Source organism: Marmota monax, unplaced genomic scaffold, assembly GCF_021218885.2.
Source record: "Marmota monax isolate L192 unplaced genomic scaffold, Marmota_monax_Labrador192_F-V1.1 WCK01_AAM20220418_F8-fsc00153, whole genome shotgun sequence".
In the NCBI taxonomy this organism is placed as follows: domain Eukaryota; kingdom Metazoa; phylum Chordata; class Mammalia; order Rodentia; family Sciuridae; genus Marmota; species Marmota monax.
This window is the reverse complement of record NW_026692146.1, coordinates 968,225-989,812: the sequence shown is the minus strand read 5'-3', so window position 1 is coordinate 989,812 and position 21,588 is coordinate 968,225. Positions and strand designations below refer to the sequence as shown.

Below are 21,588 nucleotides of genomic sequence, written 5' to 3'. Positions count from 1 at the left end.
TTGCATAGAGCACATTCCTTTCATGCTTCTCCATCAGTTTGTTTGGGGATGACAGGGACAATGAGAAAGCTCTCTGCCAAAGAAATGAGGCCAACTTTGCCCAAGACCTGCCAGCCCAGCACTTTTCCAGAGGATGGACCCTGGCTGCACTTGGAGCTAGGAACATCTTTATAGAGAATCATGCTGATCATCCACCACATGCCAGGGACTTGTCCCAGAAGGATTTTTCCATTATGTTTCAGAAGCTTTCTCATGCCATTGGTGGCATCTCCAGAGAAGTTCAGACTTTGGAGCCTAGAGATGCTTCAGAAAACAGAACCCTGTGCACAGCAGGTGGGGGTGTTGAATTAAATATGGGACGTAACCATCAGAAAAAGGGGTAGGGGGCTTCAGTTATGGACTCTGATAATCTTATTATGAATCCTGGAGCTCCTATGATTGTGGAAAGTTACTCTTTTGGGGTGGGGGTGATGCTGGGAATTGAATTCAGGGCCTTCTGCACTCTACCACTGAGCTCCACCCCCAGCTCAAGTTAAACTCTTTTTTTTTTTTTTTGGTATCAGGGATTTAATCAGGGGCACTTGACAGCTGAGCCACATCCCCAGCCTTATTTTGTATTTTATTTAAAGACAGTGTCTCAGCAAAAGCATCTCACTTTTTGCTGAGGCTGGCTTTGAATTCGTGATCCTCCTGCCTCAGCCTCCTGAGCTGCGGGACCAAGTTAAACTCTTAATCCCTCGGTTTCCTCATCTGTAAGTGGGGATGACAATGACCAAGGTACCTGCCACAAAAGCTTGTTCTGAGAGCTAAATGAGATAACTGTGTTAAGGTTCTTTGGTAAGCATTCCCTACGTGTTACCTGGTATTATTATTGTTGAAGAGGAAGTTGATAATATCACTGAACTTGGAGACAGGACCTGCAGGTTTGAGGCTGAGTTCAGCCAGCTGAATATAGCAAGTCATAAGCCTCTTAAGGGAGAAATGGGGCCTGACAGCACCTGCCCTTGCTCCTTCTGACTGGCTGCTGGGAGGATCTCGCGTGCCCACGTTGGATGTTGCTGGCTTTCTCCTCACTGTGGCCTACACTGGCTCTGGACCTCACTGGGACTGTAGTTGTTTCCTGCTTTATCCCCTTCCCATCTGGAGTCACTCTCTTGCCAGTGTTGTGAAATCCCCTCAGAGAGAGAGCGGTGGGTCCCTTCTTTCTGCAGCACTAACCGCTCCTCTGCCAGGCTCTGCAGGGCTCTGCCCCGCCCTGTGGCTTCCCCTACTCTCACTTCCTCAGGGACCCTGTTTCATTATCTCCTCCCACCTTTATCTTTCATCCCTTCCTCTCTGGTGACTCGACATCTCAACACATTCAAGTTACTCTCATCTGAAAAAACAGCCTCTCAGATCCCAGATCTCACACTACTTTCCATTTTCTTTCTCTCCCTCTCTCTCCCTTTCTCCTCTCTCCCTCTCTCCCTTTCCTTCTCTTCGCAGACACCCTTCTTAAATTAATGAACCACATTCTTCTTCATTTCCAGTCCCCTTACTCTGGAGTCTACGGCGATCTGGCTTTTGCTCAACCTTTCCACTCTTCTATGGTCATTAATGACTTGTTTATATCCAAATCCAGTGGAAATGATTTGTTCCCCTTGCCCAACAATTGTAGTGTTCGACAAGGTAGGATGGAGCAGAGAGGGCAGCAGTAAGGGGTGGGTTCTACCCATGCACAGGCTAGACCTGGCTCCATCCTGCACACCTGGTTGACTGAGCAAGTATGTAACCTTCCCAAGACTCCATTCTTCAACTGCTTAATGAGAATAATCACAGCACACTCCCCCTTGGTTGTGCAGTGCACAGCCTGCCTGCCCACTGCCTAGAATGGCTCTAGATCTCTCTATTTCCCTACGTGAAAGTCCCACACGCATTTCCAAGTATTGGGAGATATGCCTTCCCCCGCTAAAAATCTGTAGAGATAGAAACTATCTGCACTATTTGTATTATGCCTGGCATATAGTAGATGTTCAATAAATGCTTACTGAGTGAAATAATAAGTGAAGGAGTGTGTGGATTTGCTATGTACACTATAAAGTGCTATACAAAAGTAAAGTGAACATATTTTCTACTTATGTATCACTTTGACAACTAGAATACATTTGAAACTCCTGCCAATCTTATGTTCATTCATTCTACAAGTAATCACTGTTTTGTTCGCTGATGTATCCTAAGCCTTTGGGACAGTGCCTGTCATATAATAGGCACTCAATAAATATTAATGAATGAATAAATGAGTGAATAAATATTAATGAATGAATGAATGAAGTAGTGAAGGGGCACTACTCATGCTAGGCACTAGTGGGTATATTGGTAAGTAATATACACATGGTCCCTGCAATTCATTAAGAGGACAAGCAAATATATATAATTACATTTTGTGTGTGTATGTGTGTTGTTGAGGATCAAACCCAGGGCCTCAGGCATGCTAGGCAAGTGCACTACCTCTGCCCTAGCCCTGTAATTACATCTCTACACCGTGAATGTGCTATGAAGGAAATCAGCAGAGGGTAGTGATACAGAGTAACATCATGGAGGAAGAGGCTGCTAAGAATGGGCAAGAAAGTTCTCTTTGGGAAGTGGACATGTGACAAAGTTCTAAAGAATGTGAATGAGCCAGATTCCCAAAACCCAGGAAAGAATATGCCTGGCAGGTGAGAGGACCCAAGGTAGGAAAGAACTAAGCCCCTTCTCTATACCTGATGGTCCAAGAAGAGATAATATTTAAAGCATCAAGGCTTGTTTTAGATAAAGGGACAGATGAAAGCACAACATGGTTAAATGAACTGCCCAAGGTCACCCAGCAGGTTAGCAAGAATGAGAACCCGAGCAGGATGTGGTGGTACACACCTGTAATTCCAGTCACTTAGGAGGCTGAAGCAGGAAGATTGGGAATTTGAGGTCAGGAGAACCCAAGTGCTCCATGTCCTGGTCCTCCAGTTCTTGATAATTAAGGGTAGACTTTATGATAATAGAAGGTGACCAGGGAGGCTCAGGTGTGTGGGAGCAGAGCAGGAAGCCTTATTCTCATAACAGGAATCCAGAAGTTAGATTTTCTAGGAAGCTTCCTCTAGGTGTGGTAGGGGAAGTCTAATGAGGTGTCCCATAGAAGAGGGGACCACCAGGAGTTCAGAATGGACAAGTAGATTAGACAGCAGAAATTGTCCCAAGGCTTGGGAAGGCAAGAGGACCCAACCCAGACCTTGAGGCGCAGGATGATTTGGAAGGGCCTATGAGGTTCCCAGGTGAGGATTCCCCAGCTAGTAGAATGTAGAGGAACCAGCTCCTTGAGCACATCCGTGTCCTTTGTTAGTTTTCAGTGTCAATGTTATGGGAGGTTTCAGCTAGCAGCCCTTTGCAAACAAGAAACTTCACTGGATAAACCTAACCACCACGACTGCATGAGACCATCCTGGTCAGGAAATGACCAGGCCTCTCTCCCAAGCAGACAGAACCCGAGTTAGACACTGACTTTTTATTCTAGTAGGATATTGTTTCCCAGCATTTTTCTACTAGAGTTAATAAAAGTTCACTCTGAGTTTTTGTGAAGTCTGAAGGCGGCTCGCCTAGAGGTCATGCTAGTGGGACTTGGGGGCCCTCATGCCCCTAACCCGTCCTGAGAAGTATGGGTGGTTCCCGGGGAAGCTTCTTTACAGGAATCCAGGGCTAGGGCAGCACAGAGGGGGTCCTGGGGCCTGCAGTGCTCTGGCTTGGGTCTGCCCCACCCCAGGCCTTGGACCATGTCCCCTTATATCCCTAGTGGACTTGCACCCCACCCTGATTGGCATCCCGCCGCCTTCCTACCGTGGGTCGCTTCCACTCGATGCCCCGAGTTTTGCTGGAGTAGGGTCCCAACTCCTTGAAGCCCAGGGACGACGGCAAAGCAGGGAAGGAGGGGTCCTGAAAGAGCGCCCCGGCCTCCAGGCACTGGTTCCGCAGCTCCTCGTAGTCCTGGTTGAGGTACTTGATGGCTCTCTCGTGCGAGCCCAGCCCCTCGGCCGCCTCCCGGTCCTTGGCCAGCTTGGCTGCGATGCCCGCCATGGTGTGGCCCCAGGAGCCCGCGCTAAGCCGGGAGCGAGATCGGGGGGACTCGGAGCACTGCGCTCGGCTGGGGCGCGGCCAGGGCCCGGCTCACTGCAACGGACTGCGGGCGCCGCCGCTGCAGGCGATGATTCACCGGCGGGAAGCGCCTGGTCCCGCGGGGTGTGGCCTCCGCTGCTCCCGGCCTGCTCGGCGCCCGGCCGGGTACGCGGCCAGATCCGGGCCTGCAGAGCGCTGGCTGGACAGCGGGCTGACGGCGGGGCCGGTGCTGCCACCTGCGGACCGCTCCCGGGATGGCGTGGCCTTGGGCACTAGGCACTTGCGTGTAGGGGTGCAAAGGTTGGGGCTGGAAACCAAACCCGATTGTTAACTTCCAACTTCACGGGGAGGAAAGTTGGGCGAACCCCAGCAATGACTCTCCAGGAAACACTGGTGAGTCAGCAGAGGACCGGGGAGCAAAGTCAGAGACGAAACTAGCTACCACTACTCGGGGCCACTTGTCCTAAGGGCTCTGCCAGCTCTGCTTATGTTGGTTTGTTTAATTTCCCAGCAATTCTGCCAAGAAGGTGCTGCTGCTGTCCCCCAGTTTACAGAGAATACTGGGCCTCAAGGAGGCTAAATGACTAGACCTAGCGTGGCACTAGTCACAGGCAGAACAGGGATTCTAAGCCACCAAGGCCTATTGTAATCACTGGTCAGCTATTTGATCACAGGTAGGGTTATGCGATCTGGCAAACAAAATATCAGTACTCCCTGCTGAATTTGAATTTCAAGTAAATGAGAAATATGTTTTGGGTATGTATATCTTCCAAACATTGCACAGGGCATACCTATAATAATAGTCTGTTCATCTGAAACTTAGATTGTACTGGGAGAATTAATGGTGTTCATGTTGGGGGAGCTTGAGGATAGTAGGAGTATCTGTGTCTGTGGCCACTGTAACACTCTGCTGGAGAGATAGTATCTGATTTGCAGCTTGCACACAAGACACCCTCACATATGTCTCCTATGCTAGTAGAAAAATTTGTGTTTCAGTGGAAAACCACACATAGTTGAGAGCAGTGATTCTCAATTGCCCTCCATTCCACTCCAGGGGACATTTGGCCCCTGTTGGGTAGAAGTCTGGGATGCTGCTAAACATCTGACAATGTTCAGGACCACTCTTTTAAAAAAAGAATGCCATGATCTGGAATGTCACTAACCCTGAGGCTCAGAAATTCTAGTTTAGAACCTCCTTCCAGGGTAGCTGGTTCCAGCCTCCCATTGATTTTGAGTTATTTTGTAGCTCTGAGGTATAGGTAACTGTAGCAATGAAAAATCATTTTTTTCTATAGCTATGCAAATGAATTCTATCCAGTGGAGAGACTGTTTTACCCTCCTGTGGAGTAGCCAGTTTTTGTCTATTTGCACATTCATTTCAGTATCTTTTACTCCATATAAATATGTGCCTCTTTAACTTCTTCTTTGAACCAGTTAAAGCATCTGTCTAGTTGCTTCATTTAATTGTGTTAAATGTTCATTTTATATCTATATGAAAGATATATCATTTTATAGCTACATGAGAATGTTCATCTTATATCTATATGAGAGTAATGATTTTACCTTTAAAAAATTATCTATACCAATATTAACCCTCTGTTCCTATCTATTCTTGTCTTTAACCAAGCATCCATAGTGGCCTGTGGCTTAACCTCTGCTTTACTCCACCAGACTTTACTCAGGTATCTCTCTTTCCTTCAGGTCCCTGAACTCTGCTTGTCCCAAGTCTGAGCCTTCATACAAAAGGTACAGCATGCCCCCTCCTACTTGAAGCTCTCTTGGGAATTGGCTGAACACTTTTTCCTGTTTGGCCCCAGTGGTCATTTTCCCATGTTTGTCTAGCTTCCCCTCCAAAGATTCTGCTTATCTCTGTTTGCTTCTCCTTTGCCATACAAAAGAAAATTCTTTGCTTTTTTTTTTTCTGTTTGATTTTAAGATGCTGCAAATTCCTGAGCTGGAATGTTTTCTCCACTGCAGTCGTCTCTCTAATGAAACTCTCCTAAGTCTAGGTTTGTTTCTGTTGACATCCTCCAGCTAGTAAGTCTCGGCATGCTGCCTGACAGAGGGGTACGCTGTCTGCCACCAGGCTCCATCATCTGTACCCTTGGATGAGATGGGGCACAGGCAATCATTGCTAGCTCACAGGTTTCTGGCACAAGGACTTATGAAATCATCACAACTGGGAACAGAAAAAAGAGACAGCCCTAGACTAGAGGCTGTTAATTTGTTCCACTGTCTGATTTCTATTGGCCCCACCCTGATTCCTCTGGGCTCTGGGTTTTTGGGAGAAAGCTTGTCCACTTGCCCCGTGTGGCAGACTTCTCCCATTGATTTCTTTAAGGACTGCTTAACTCTGAAGGAAGAGCCTCCTCTCAGACAGCTGGGAATAGTCCCCTCACAAGGGCTTTTAGCAATAAATCACTGGGTAGACTAGACCCATCCTTTAGTCAACTCAGAAGCTTCGCACAGCCTAGGGCAGAAGAGCTTCCTGACTCACCCTGAACTTCCTCTTCCCCAGCGGACATAGTACCCTCCCTGGTGCAGTCCTGGTAGCTGACCTTGCCAGCTTCTAGGCAACTGTGCAAAGGACTCCACTCCCTAATGTCTTGGGCTGTCTGCAGCCACTGCAATTGGTTTGGAAACACACACAATGATTATTGCCCTCACCATCTGGATAAGGGCCATTTTTAACCTGAGTATACACTGTTCTTTATGCTCCCAAGCCTCTCCCATGATATGATCTCACAGAGCTGGCCAAGTCTCCTCTTTCTCTGACCACATGATCCCTTTCACAGGCACACACAGGTGAAGGTGGACACACACACCCTCAGTGGAAAACCGTCCTGGAGTGAGTCATCCAGCCCTAAGGGCAGTGGGGGAGTCAGAAGCAGCTGGGAGTATCCAAAACCACCAGAGTCTGGACCCTGGCGAGAGAGAGAGAGAGAGAGAGAGAGAGAGAGAGAGAGAGAGAGAGAGAGAGAGAGAGAGAGGCAGAGTATGAATCTCAGAGGGAATGTGAAGACTATACTAACTCCTTGGGCCTGGATATATCAGAGGCACAATCTGCAGGCCCAGGAGATACTAATCGAAGGTTCCACTTTAGAACAAGCACCTCTGGACACACACTGGCAAACTTAATCTTCACAGCTGGTCAAAGGAGATCTTATCTCCTCATTTGGGGGATGAAAAAACGGAAGCCTTGGGGAGTGGCAGCTAACATAAGGTACAATGAGCCTGGCTCTGAAAGCCTAGACTGCAGTCCCCAGGGTCTCTCCCCTTCCAGCTCAGGAGGACAAAGGGAATGGCCAGTGGAGACTGAGGAAATCCTGGGCTTTCCTCCCCTCCCTGTTTCAGGTCTGTGATCTGAATCCAAAGGAGATCAGAGAGAACAGGAATTCCACAGTGTCATAAAAAATAGTTTTGGACTGGTGGTAGAGGGCTTGCCTAGCATGTGTGAAGCCCTGGGTTTGACGGCCCCCCAACACCACTAGAAAAACAAATCAACAAAACAAAACATCCCCTACCCCAGTTGTGCTTGCAAGGAAATTTCTTTTTCATTTAGAGTAGTTATAGGGTTTATTCGTTCTTTATGACTGGGAGGTGTGATATTGGCCTCTTAAACACCAGTAAGCAGAGAGGGGGCTTCTGGAGGGATCCCAAGGGCTGAAGAGGAGATAGGATAGGCTTTTCCCTGGTGTTGCAAAACATTGGAAATGCAGGGCACAGAAGGTGAGAGGAAAACTCTAGATGGAAAGCTTTAAGCAGACCAGTTTCCTGGGCCCTTTGTCTGTGTTTCCCATCTGCTGGAGCCCAGGGCATTATATCCCACCCTTGCCAAGAGGCCAGAGCCCAGCTGCTGCCCTTCACCCAGCAAATATTCTCTGGCAGGATTTTCATAGCATTGGGGGTGCTATGAGTGACTAACAACACTAACAAGGACTTTGCTAGTGATAAATTGTATCATGTATTTCTGGGGTTTCTTGCTATTTTCAAATACCAGCAAAGGAAATGCCATCTTCTTTGCAGAGTTCACAGAGGGGTTAAGAATGTCAACTCAAGGGCTGGGGATGTGGCTCAAGCGGTATTGTGCTTGCGGCGCTAGGTTTGATCCTCAGCACCACATACAAATAAAGATGTTATGTCTGCTGTAAACTAAAAAATAAATATTAAAAAATTCTCTCTCTCTCTCTCTCTCTCTCTCTTAAAAAAAAAAAGAATGTCAACTCAAAATGTTTGCAGAATTGTTTGTGGAACTGCACAATCTTCAGTGTTATCATTGTTGTCATCATTAGCGTTGACACTTTTCTTCTAAGGGCACACAAGTGAGTCCTTGAGGTGTGGCAGCAAACCTTATTTCCACACTCCCTGATGTAGGGAGAAAGTGTAAAGACGTTTACTTATCTCCCTTCCATGGGAAATGATGAACTCAAATGTCAGCATAATAGTGTGTCGAAGAGGTGTTGCCCTCGCCAAGTAATTTCTACTACTAACATCACCAAATCCCCTAAACAAACAGTTTCTAAGTCAGAAGAAGATGCCTACTAAGCAAAACTAGCTACAAGTCCCAAAGCCACCCCACCAACTCCATCTACCATTCATGTATTTTCCATCTCCAAGTCCCTCCCATGTAGAAGTTCTAGAATTGTCCAGATATATGCTTAAGGCCAAGGTGGCCATCTGCCATTCAGCCCACCTGAGTCTGCAGTCTCCATGGTCAGTGTGTAATTTCCTCCAACACACTAGCTGTGGCAGAAATGGGTGACCCTGTGCTGCTCAGCAGCCTTCAGCAAGTGCGAGGAACATGGGGCTTGTTAAATTGTGATTTGGGAAACACATTTTGAGAAGCATGGCTCTACCAGATCTCTTTGTTACTTCATCCAGTTCATTCCTTTTCTTGATCAGTCATTGTTACCAGGGAGGGATATTGAAAACACGGTGCTGTCCCTGGGGCAGGAAGTCTGTGCTGAGTTAACCACTAGTTGTTTAGTGGATGGACTGAAGGCAGAATATGGAGGTTGCAGAGAAGGGGTTGAGGGGTCAGTGAGGGGGCAGGAGGGGCTGGGGGCAGCCACCACCCATTCTGCTCTTTGTAGATGACAGTCACACAATTCCATCACTGTTAGTCAGCTTTCCTGAGATTATCAACTGATAAGGAGGAAAGGTTTGTTTGGGCTCATGATTTCAGAGGCTTCAGTCCATGGTCACTTGGCCCTGTAGCTTGGGCCTGAGGAGACAAAGAACATCGTGAGGGGAACATATGGGGGAGGAGGCCTATTCACTTCATGGCCACCAGGAAACAGAAAAAGAAAGAGAAGGACAGGGCCAGGGTCCCAGGATCCTCTTGCAGGGCAAGCCCCCAGTGATCTAACTTCCTTTCACTAGGCTCCACCTCCTAAAAGTTCCACCACCTCCCAAAATGCTACAGATTGGCTACAAAGCCTTTAGCATTTGGGTCTTTGGGGAACATTTACGATCCGAAGCAAGCCGAGTACAGCGCACATGCCTGGAATCCCAGTGGCTCAGGAGGCTGAGGCAGGAGGATCATGAGTTCAAAGCCAGCCTCAGCTACAGTAAGGTACTAAACAACTTAGTGAGACCCTGTCTCTAAATAAAATTCAATATAGTGCTGAGGACGTGGCTCAGTGATTAAGTGCTCCTGAGTTCAATCCCTGGTACGTTCAACCCCCACCAAAAAAAAAAAAAAAAAGATCCAAAGCAGTCTTTTTTCCTGTGGGGCTGGAAACATGGCATCCCACAGGAAGGCACTGTCTCTACTGCTCCCTCTTCCAGCTCGGTGGCTGGTGTGATATGGAAAGGCAAAGGCAAAGGCAGCCCTGGGGATTCAGCTGAGAAGCAAGTACAGATAGATGGCTCGGTGGTATTAAAGTTAACCTAACACTATTGTGTGCATGTATGAATATGTAACAAAATCCCATCATTATGTACAACTATAATGCACCAATAAAATGTGGAAAGAGAAAAAAAAGATAATCAAATATTGTCAAGAAGAAGGTCAAGGAACTGTGGTTGTTCAAGGAGTGCTTTTGAGCTTGGTTACAGAAGATCAGACTGAAACTACCAACTGCTTTCCTTTCCCCTAGCACACTGAGGATGCTACTGATTTCGATGAAGTACTGGGGATTGAATCCAGAGACATTCTACAAGTGAGCTACATCCCCAGCCATTTTTACTTTTTATTTTGAGTTGCTGAGGTTGGCTTTGATTTTGTTATCCTCCTACCTCAGCTTCTGGGATTATAGACAGTATCAGATGGAAAAGATGTGGATCCTTTGTCATGTAAACATTGATCATCTTCACCTGGGCTGGCACTAGTTCATGTACTATTATTCATTCCTCACCTTGGAGTTTCCGGATTCTCAGTTGAGTTACCAACATGCTGTTGAAGAATCTGTTGTTCTCATTTATAATCCTATAAAATCTCCCCAAAGGGTCTCTCTCACTAAAGGCATACAGACTCCTAAACTGATGGAAGTTTGTAAAGAGAAGGCTTTTCCTCCTGAAGCATTGGAAAAGGCAAATATCACCTTTGAGCACATGTTTGAAGAAGTACTTACTGTAATTAAAAATTCATATCTGATATATTTTCTAATGTGGGAGCTTGAGAAAAAGTCAACTGTTGAAGATACGTGTGAATTGCTCAGCCTTACTAGTAGCAATCATTTGGGGAAGAACATTCAGTTGCTGATGGACAGAGTGGCTGAGATGAGGCCAGACTAGCCAAATATAACACACACATGAGGAATGCCAGTGAGTAGCAGCATCAGAAACATCAGTATCAGCAGCATCACCAGCAGGAGAATATGTAACATCAGAGTACAGGAGAACCCACTCCCTGAGGAAGACCTGTCCAAAATCCTTAAGCCACCCCAGACCCCTACCAGGATGGATTTGCAGCTCATTGCAGTATTCCAGATCATTTTACAACTTGGAGGACATTATGACTCACTCTCAAGTTCTCAGGATGAAGTTCACCGCCCAAAACTTAGGCAAACTCTTCATGGTCCAGGCTCTCCAAGAATATAACAACTAGCTGGGTGTGGTGGTGCAGGCCTGTAGCCTGTAATCCTAGAGGCTTGGAGGCTGAGGCAGGAGGATCGCGAGTTCAAAGCCAGCCTCAGCAAAAGCAAGGTGCTAAGCAATTCAGTGAGACCCTGTCTTTAAATGAAATACAAAATAGGGCTGGGGATGTGCCTCAGTGATGGAGTGCTACTGAGTTCAAGTCCTTGTACCAAAAAAAGAATACAACAACTAGCTGGGCACCACCTAATTGTGTTCTTGAAGAACCTGGGTAAACCCAGTGGTCGCCTGTAATCCCAGTGGCTCAGGAAGCTGAGATAGGAGGATTGCAAGTTCAAAGCCAGCCTCAGTAACTTAGTGAGGCCCTAAGCAACTTAGCAGGACCCTGTCTCAAAACAAACAAACAAACAACAAAAAACTAAAAAACTGAAGTTTCCAGAAAAGGAGTAGCATTACACTAGGACAAGAATTCATAATTGCATATTGAGAAGTACAGAGGATTCCTTGCTGTTTTTAGATGTAATGTCTTTCTAGCCAGTAATAATAAAAGAAAAACCCAAAATCTTGAAAAAGAAAATGCAAAGCATGACAGTCACCAATCATGTTGGGTTTTGGTGTTTCCCTTGTTTTATGACAGATGGGACATATTTCTGTATTTATTTCCTCTATCCAATGTTGTATCCTATCTGGGGTTAGATACTATTTTCTTGTAGTTGACCTCCACCTTCCTTCCAGGCCCAGGGCTGAACCCAGAGACGTCCCATCATTGCTGCGGGCCAACTTGTTCTGGGGTCCTATATTCTACTTTTCCTGTTTTCCTTCCCTCAGCAGTGGACCCCTTTGGTATCTGATAACATAGTCGTCAATGTCAAAGTGACCATGCTCAGTGGCAGCAGTAAGAACTTGCTCAACTGTGGATCTGAGTCAAGTATCTTTGTCTTTATAGGTCTCAGTTTGTCTTTTCTTAAAATTAGGGATAATGAAATACTTGGTGCTAATAAAGTGCTCCATAATTCTCAGATGGGAGGAGACTTATATATATGTATATAAATTTTGGGGGGTGGGGAGGTTACTGGGGATTGAACTCAGGGGCACTAAACTATTGAGCCAAATCCCCAGCCCTATTTTGTATTTTATTTAGAGACAGGGTTTCACTGAGTTGCTTAGAGCCTCACTTTTGCTGAGGCTGGTTTTGAACTCATGATCCTCCTGTCTCAGCTTCCCCAGCCACTGGGATTACAGGCATGGGCCACTGCCCAGCTGAGACTTATAAATATAGCTCAGGTTGATGGCAGAAGGCAAGCGAGTCCTTGGAGTTTTCCTTCTGTAGAACTAAGCCCACAGTATAATTACTGTGACTTTTCACAATTTGAGATCCATATGGCCAAATCCAGGACTGGATAGAATTTTAGAGGTGGCCTCATCAAGGTCTGCATGGGCAGCAAAGGCCAGCCCAGAACCTCTGTTTTATAGTCATTGGCTTTAGCAGCCTGGGGAGAACATGTCCTGATCACAAGGCTTTACACATATTGATTCACTTAATCCTCACAATAGCCCAGCCAGCTAGATCTTGCCATCATTTCCACAATTGCAGATGAGCAAACTGAGGCACCAAGAGATTCAGTAATGTCCCCAGGGTCATCCAGCCAGTGCATAGTGGAGTTGGGATTTGAATGCAAGGCTTAGTCGGGCCCCTTTGCCCTAAACAGGAGGCAATGCAGTTTGCAGAGTGGAGAGAGACAAGGACACATTGTCATCTGTCAGTGAATATTGCAGTGGCCACAGTCACTGATGACTTCCCTGATTCTAACTCCAGTGAAGTCCTCTTGGTGCTTTCTTCTGTGTCTTGTGGCCGTCTCTGACCCTGTGCCTTTCTTCTCCTTGAAGACCTTTCTTCCCTCTGCTTCCATGGATACTCCCTGCCTAGATTTTTTCCCACCTTCCTGGCTCTTCTTTCTCTGCCTGCCCCTTGGTGTAGGTGAACTTGCCTCTTTGTGCCTCAAAACCTGCCTGGTGCAACACCTCCTCTGCTTCTAACTTCCAATCACAGGAGCCTCTTGTAAATATGCAGCCAGGGCTTGGGGTAGAATATCCAGGATGCTTCTACTGGCTGATGGTTTCTTCCTTTCCCTTAATATATATACATTTATATACCGGGGAGACTTTTGATGTACTTAGAGATACCGATTTTCAGATTATCAATCTGGACCACAGGCACAGCTTGTTGAAGTTTGATGCTATCCCAGTCATTCTCCATAGGAGTTAGATTCCTAGAAAGACATTCTTTCACATCAGCCTCCCTCCCCTAAGGATGAGCCAATCAAGTACAGAGCCCCTTCAAGGCTGCATGAGACTGAGCATTAGGCCTCTTAGCTCCTTCCTGGCTCACAAAGAGGTGCGACCTATCAACTCCAGGGAGAGATGATGGAAACCCCGGCTGGGGCCAAAGGAGGGAATAATCCAAGTGGGGCTTCAGAGCTGAGTTTGGGTCTGAGTCACACCTTAGCAATGCGGCCACACAGCTTTTGACTCAGAGCGTGAAGATTCCTCAATTCTTTTTTTTTTTTAATTTAATTTAATTTTATTTTTTTTATTGGTTGTTCAAAACATTACAAAGCTCTTGACATATCATATTTCATACATTAGATTCAAGTTGGTTATGAACTCCCAATTTTACCCCAAATACAGATTGCAGAATCACATCGGTTACACAGCCACATTTTTACATAATGCCCTATTAGTAACTGTTGTATTCTGCTGCCTTTCCTATCCTCTACTATCTCCCCTCCCCTCCCCTCCCATCTTCTCTCTCTACCCCATCTACTGTAATTCATTTCTCTCCTTGTTTATTTTCCCATTCCCCTCACAACCTCTTATTTGTAATTTTGTATAACCATGAGGGTCTCCCTCCATTACCATGCAATTTCCCTTTTCTCTCCCTTTCCCTCCCACCTCATGTATCTGTTTAATGTTAATCTTTTCTTCCTGCTCTTCCTCCCTGATTTGTTCTTAGTTGCTCTCATTATATCAAAGAAGACATTTGGTATTTGTTTTTTAGGGATTGGCTAGCTTCACTAAGCATAATCTGCTCTAGTGCCATCCATTTCCCTGCAAATTCCATGATTTTGTCATTTTTTAGTGCTGCGTAATCCTCAATTCTTAATGGCAAGAGTGAGAATCAGAAAAGCACAGGCTCCTGGGCGGTAAAGGAGGGCAGGACCACCTCCTCTCCTCTAGTCTAAGCACTGTTGTGGCCCATGGTGGAGAAGGAGGGACTGTGACAGCCCAGGGCCCAGGAGTGCTAGGAGAGGGTTGGTGCCAGCTGGGCCTTCCGAAAGGGTCCCTCCTGCCAGCTGCTTTTCAGGCTCTGCCCAGTCTGCCTGGATGCTGGGTGTGTCGGGAGGGAGGCCTAGTCACTCTGCCTGACCCGGTTATGCTGGGGAGGCCTTGCTTCCTGTCTCATATTCAGAAGGGAGTGCCTTAGAGCAATTTCTTTCCACCCCAGCAGTCTACAGACTGATCAAAAATGCAAGTCATGTCAAGACTAAGTGCTCGTTAATTTGGATCCTGCGATGTGGACTTGAATATAAATCAAAAAGCACAATAGTGGATGATTAGAGCTGTCACTTAGCACTTTTTATGTAACTTCTGTCCGAGCACTTATCACCTGGTGCTACAAACATTTACATGTCTGGCCTGTGAGTTCCTGAAATGGAGAGGCTGTGTCTTATTCACCTTTGTGATTTTGGCAGAGTGCCTGGCACCTGGGGGTGCTTTGGAAAGGCTTATTGGATAAAGGATAACAGGCACAAAGCTTTTCCAAGGCAAAGCTTGTTGGCATCTTTAGTGCCAATATTATAGATGTTTGGGTGGGAGGAAGGCTGCTTGGGCCCTGTGTCCTGCTACAGGGGCCCCTGGATCGAGAGTTGAATAGGAGCCCAGATTTCATACCCAGAAAGATCATTCTGTGTATACAGTAGGATGAGTGCATCATCCCTTGTTTCAAGAGAACTAGATTCCTTTCTCAGGGTGGGGTGCTGTGTTTGTAGGAGAAAGGTAAGAATGTTCCTCAAAGGCTCTGAAAGAATTTCCTGTCACTCCTTCCTTCCTCTCACTCTCTGGGGCTGGACTGGCCCAAACAGCTGGTGCTGGTGCTGGTGCTGGTCTGGAGGAGCAAGGAGAGGAGCCCAGAAAATCTTCAGGGAGTCTGCTTGAAAACAGATTGACCATCACCACAGGACTTCTCCACCCCACTGCCATCTGTAGGGACATTTGAAGGCCAACTACAAAATCTTGGAAATCAGAGAAACCCCAGGAACTCCTGTAATCACCTATGAAAGTATGGCAGTAGGATGCTGAAGATGGTGGGGATACTGTGACAAAGGGGTGTCAAAGAAAATATATTCAATGATACTTGTTAAAGTATAAGAAAAACTTTCTTTTGGACCATCATGATAGGCATAGGGATTTTTACTGAACTCTGAATGTGGTATGATTAAGTGGGAATTTATAGCCGAAGAGCAGGGTTAGGATTAGTGGATGGGAAATTCATAAAGAAGAAGAAACATCAAGGGAGCTGGGATTGTGGCTCAGTGGTAAAGCGCTTGCCTAGCATGCGTGAGGGACTGGGTTAGATCCCCCGCACCACATAAAAATAAAAACAAATAAAAGAAAGGTATTGTGTCCATCTACAACTAAAAACAAGAAATTAAAAAAACAAAAAAAGAAGAAACATCAGGGGTAAGGGGCATTCTCCATCTATGCACCAACAGGATTCTTGCTGAAGACAGGTAAAGATGATGTGACATCCCTGGAAGAATGGTGGAGGATGAGGAACCCCATTAGATAGATAATAAGGCTGACCAGAGATGGAGGATGGAGGATGAAGAATTCTTGCTAGACTGACTTAGCAGGATTCTTTGCTAAAAGTGGATTTTACAAGGGAGTGCACAGATGGGCCTAGAACTTTCAGGGCTTGACCAAAGTTTGGTAAAGCAAAGAATCTTCAGGGGCCAGAGAAGGTCAGAGGTGAGCCACTGGATGGTGTAGGGCTCTATAAGGGCAACAGGGTGATAGAATCTGGGAGATCAGGAGAGGGCCCTCATTTCCCCCATGTTGAAGTTTAAACACCGGAGAAATACCAAAGCAAGCTTAGAAAGCAAGTTTTATTTAAGAAAGGGACAGAGATAGCAGACTTCTCTAGAGAGAAGTAGGGCCCAGAGCTGGGTGCTGAAGGGCAGGAAGGAGCTGCACAGTGTTATCAGGATGAGTGCATCATTCCTGTTACAAGAGAACTAGATTCCTGGAAGTGCGATCCTGAGAGGTGTTATCAACCTATTGTCTTTTCTTTGATAACCAGCCCTCATCTTCTCAACTCCCATCATTCATTACCTACACTGGATGCCTTGGTCTTCCACCCCTTGCCCCAGTTTGTTGAGGAAAGTGACATTACATGTTCCCCCAGGCCAAGTGGGGCTGCAGGCAGATTTCTTTTTTTTGCAAAGAAAACATGTGGGGGTCAGCACAGTGGGCCCATTTTATAGAATAATTCTCTTAACTTCGTGTTCCCACTATCCTCATCTATTTGTTCCTCACAAGGAGACGGGGGTGGGGGGGGGAGAGGAGGATGGGGGTGATGAATTGGAGGGTTAAAGATGTGAGCATAGTGGCCAGGTTGGTCAGGGAAGGGGTAAGATCCAGGCAGCTCTGGTGGAGAGGGTGCTTGAGCCCCAGGGCAGGCATGCCCGAAGCAATGAAGGCTCTTTCCTAGAAGCAGCACTCTGGTCAGGATTGCAGACCTCTCACCCTTTCCATCTCCGGCATCTGTCTGCCCTTCAAGGTGGCTCAGGAGAAGACAATAATGTTCTGTGGTTTCTCCCAGTTCTCTCAGTCACAATGACCACGAGCACATGCATCTCTGCACCCCTAGACTGATGGCCCTCATTGCAGATCAAATAATCCTCTCCACCATTTGTGGAGCTGGGATGATTTCTTTGAGTATGGAGAGTTTTAAAGATTACTAAGGGGCTGGGGATGTGGCTCAAGAGGTAGCGCGCTCGCCTGGCATGCGTGCGGCCCGGGTTCGATCCTCAGCACCACATACAAACAAAGATGTTGTATCCGCCGATAACTAAAAATAAGTATTAAAAATTCTCTCTCTCTCCTCTCTCACTCTCTCTTAAACAAACAAACAAAAAAACCAATAAAGTCTTTCCGCCAAAGTCATGCTCTCCCTGATATCACAATGGTCAGATGAAGGCAAAATGGTGGCCCTGAAGTCCTCTTTGATGTTGCGTTGGCTCCACCATGTGGCAAAACTCAGTATTGTTGCAAGTCAAGAAAAATCCTTACTGAGCTTTGGAAAGGAAATCTTTGCCTCAAAAGGCCTTTGATAGTTTTCTGCATAAACAACTAAAGCTAGCAAAATATATTGCTATGTATCAGTCATTGCTCCTGATACAAAAGCCTTCTGGAGTCTGATACTGAGTCCTCTTTCTTTCTTTTCATCTATCCATCCTCCATCTGTCTATTTGTCTTGTAATCTCTCTGCCCATTCACCTATCTTCTAATCTACCTATCATGTATGTGTGTGTGTTTATATATAAACATTGTTGTTTGGCACAGGGAATTAAACCTAGGGGTGCTTAACCACTGAGATGCATCCCCAACTCTTTTAAAATCTTTTACTTTGAGACAGGGTCTTGCTGAGTTGCTTAGGGATTCACTGCATTGCTGAGACTGGCCTTGAACTTGTTATTCTCCTGCCTCCTGAGTTGCTGGAATTACAGGCCTGTGCCACTGCACCTGGCTATATGTTATTATCATCATCATCATCATCATCATCATCTATCATCTATCATCCATTATTTGTGACTAGGTATGTGCCAGGTACAATATGCCACATACATGGAATGCCAGAAAATGTGGCTTCAACCATGAACATGACAAAGCACTTTTCTCACAGAAGATATGAACAAGTAAATGGGCAATTACATGCTAAGGTGGCAAATTAATTATTGGAATGCTCATTTCAACTTGGGGAATCTGGGCTTATTTCACTTAGCATAATGTTTAAAAGGTTATCCATGATGTAGAATGTGGAAAGATTTCTTTCCTTTTTAGGGGGAATGATATTTGGCTGTGTGCACCCATGACATTCACTGAGGAAACCATAAGCCAAGGCCTGAGAGCTGAGTTCACGTCAGATAAGGGTGGGTGGCAGGTGGGAGAGGACAAGAAAGGGAGGGGGTTCCAAACTGATGGAGTAATACTGGCTGGAAGTGGAGAGAGGTTTACAGTGGTGGGGATCGAATGCAAGATGGGATTGGTGGTGGGAGAGGAGGCTGTAGAGGAGAACAAGAGCCAGAACACACAGGGCTGTGTGAGCTGTGGGAAGGGGCGTGGCCTAAGACAATAGGGTTTCATCCACGGCTTTTAACTTCAGTGTGGCAAGTGGGTTAAAGGGGAGGAAGGACACTCAGGAGGCTATTGCAATGATCCAAATGGACCAGCAGAGGGGTGACTATGCTGATAGAAGTGAACAGATGTGAGAGAGATTTAGGAAGCAGAAGAGACAGGGCTCAGTGTTTGACTGGATGTCCTAGAGTCCAGGATGATGCTCAGGGTTCTTTCTTAAGAAACAGGTGATTTACTGAGCTAGGGAAGGTTTCGGGTAGAAATATGGGGGAGGGAAACAAGAAGATGGTAATATTTTTTTTCTCCCCTTGGGACAGGTTGAGAGATGCTTCTGGGATATTGTTATGATTTGTGAGACAATGCAAGAATGTTCAGAGATGAAATGATTAGATCATGAGAGCTGTAACCTAATTAGTGGGTTAATCCATGGATATGAATTAACTGGGTGCTAACTGTAGGGAGGTAGGGTGTGACTGGAGGAAACAGATCACTGGGGATATGACTTTAGGGTTTGTATTTTGTCTCTGGTGAGCAGAGCTCTTTCTGTGCTTCCCAATTGCCATGTCCTGAGCTACTTTCCACTGCCACATGCTTCTCCCATGATGTACCCTCATCTTGGGCCCAGAGCTATGGAGTTGGCCGACCATGACTGAACCTCTGAAGTTGAAAGCCAAAATGAACCTTTCCTCCTCTAAGTTGTTCTTGTCAGGTATATCGGTCACAGCAATGCAAAAGCTGATTAAAGCAGATACTCAGGTGTGAGTACCCAGTGGACACTTGGAAAGCTGGGTGTGGATCTCTGAAGAGAGCAGGAGATGAGAATTTGGGAATCACTAGCATGAGTTCATCTACCTTTATGGCGGGAGATTGTGAAGATGAGATCAGAACTTTGAACATCACTTCCACTAAAGAACTAGGCAGAGGAAAAGGAACAGATAGAGAGATGGAGAATGAGCAACTAGAGAGAAAGGAGGACACACAGAAGAGACATGTTGATGAAAGCTGAGGAAGAGATGTTTCCCAGGAGAAAAAGTCAAGCTGAGAGGCCAACATGGACAGCGGTCACTGGATTTGATTATTGCAGTTTCATTGCAGTAGGGGCAGGTGACCAGAAAGTTCAAGTTATGTTCTGAGCTGTGTTTTCCAAACCCCATCATCTTGCAAACTCCAAATCTCTCCATTTCCCTCATTCTTCCAGTGAACTAAATATATCTGGCAAGGTTTTCTAATGGAAAATATAATCACATGTGTTTTGCTTATTTCAGAAGTTATTAGAATTAAAAAAAAGTGTTTATACACTAACAAAGTAAAGGAGAGATGACGTGCACCCAGGGAGGCCACGGACTAACCAGATTGTGAGGAGGCAGAGAGGAGGTGTGCTGAGAGGTTGTCACAGCAACCAGCTGGGGCTCCCCTTGACGTTTCCATCAGTCCCTGCCTCCAGTCATTCTATGTTCTTTGAGACATCTCTGGTTTTGACTTTCATTAATATTAAACTTTTCATTATGGAAAATAGTATGGCTATTCCTCAAAAAATTAAATCCAACAATATCTCTTCTAGGTATGTACCCCTAAGAAATAAAAGCAGGGTCTTGAAGGGATTTTTTGTTTGTTTGTTTGTTTTTTGGTACCAGGGATGAAACTCAGGGGCATTTAACCACTGAGATACATCCCCAACTTTTTAATTTCTTATTTTGAGACAAGGTCTTGCTAAGTTGCTGAGGCTGGCCTTGAACTCGTGATCCTCTTGCTTCAGCCTCTGAGCTGCTGGAATGATAGGTGTGTGCCACCATGCCTGGCTTGAAGGGTTGTTTATATATCCATGTTCACAGCAGCATTATTCACAATAGCCAAAAGGTGGAAGCAACCCAAATATCCACTGGTAGACGAGTGATGAATGTATATGTGGTACAGATATGATGGGATATTTTTTAGGCTTGAAAAGGAAGGAAATTCTGACACATGCTTCAATACAGATGAACATGGAGGGCATTATACTGAATGAAATAAGACAGTCACAAAAAGGCAAATACTATATGATCCCATTTACATGAAGTACCTAGAATAGTCAAGTATGTCTTTCTTCCTCCCTCCCTCCCTCCCTCCCTTCCTTCCTTCCTTCCTTCCTTCCTTCCTTCTGTTCCTGGGGATTGAATCCATTGAGCTACATCCTTAGTACTTTTTTTATCTTGAGCAGGGACTTGCTGAGTTGTTTAGGCTGCCTTGAACTTGCAATTCTCCTGCCTCAGTCTCTGGAGTAGCTGGTGTTGGGTAGCTAGTCATTCATGGATGGGTGAGCAGGGAAAGGAAAATGAAGGACCACTGAAAACCACAGGGAGCTCTGATGGGCAAGCAACTGGAAGATGGGGGCCTAGAATGTTAAAAACGTCCCCCAGCCATCTTACATGCCTCTGAGAAAAGTTATTGTTTCAAAATCAAGTCACATCCTGGACCATCCTTTATCAAAACTGTGTTCCAACACCAATGCCTTGGCAGCCAAAAAAGCAAGACCCTCACAAAGAAAGCTTTCAGGGGGTGCTCGCTTCAGCAGCACAGATACTAAAATTGGAATGATACAGAGAAGATTAGCATGGCCCCTGCGCAAGAATGACACGCAAATTCGTGAAGCGTTCTATATTAAAAAAAAAATTAAAAAGCTTTCAGGGGCTATTCAAAGGGCAATAAACCAATTAAGGGGGCTGGAAATTGAGGTAAAACTGGGGGACTCCATTTCCTTAAAAACTCTAACTCTGTGAGCACCATACCATCCTCTCTTCTAGGAGGTCTCTGCAGTTTCTATGCTGTTAGTCAAATGTCAAAAAATGAAGCTGGGCAGGATTCTCTGGAAACTTCCCTGAGTTCCCCAATAAAACTGGAGGGCAAGAAGTCCTCTCTGAGAGGACCCACTCTCTCCCTGGAGAGTGTCCCCCTTTCCGTTTCCTATCCCTTCAATAAACTCATGCCATACAAGTGAGTGACATGTCTGAAATATTTATGGCATGATTGCAAGAA

At 45.8% G+C, this 21,588-nt stretch overlaps 1 protein-coding gene, 1 non-coding gene and 1 pseudogene across 2 annotated transcripts in view; 2 read left to right on the top strand and 1 right to left on the bottom strand.

The window, feature by feature from the left end:
• Nucleotides 1-4,248, bottom strand: part of Capn2 (calpain 2) — a 52,837-nt gene extending 48,589 nt beyond the window's left edge. The window contains exon 1 of the mRNA XM_046419112.2: nucleotides 3,847-4,248. Within this exon, the coding sequence (XP_046275068.1) occupies nucleotides 3,847-4,083 (237 nt within the window). The 5' untranslated portion in view covers nucleotides 4,084-4,248. The remainder of the gene's footprint in view (nucleotides 1-3,846) is intronic.
• On the top strand, nucleotides 4,082-11,173 carry LOC124076038 (eukaryotic translation initiation factor 3 subunit H-like; annotated as a pseudogene).
• A 9,938-nt stretch (nucleotides 11,174-21,111) lies between these two features.
• On the top strand, nucleotides 21,112-21,218 carry LOC124076133 (U6 spliceosomal RNA). Its single transcript, XR_006846257.1, has one exon. It is a non-coding gene; the product is annotated as a U6 spliceosomal RNA (small nuclear RNA).
• Nucleotides 21,219-21,588: the final 370 nt, after the last annotated feature.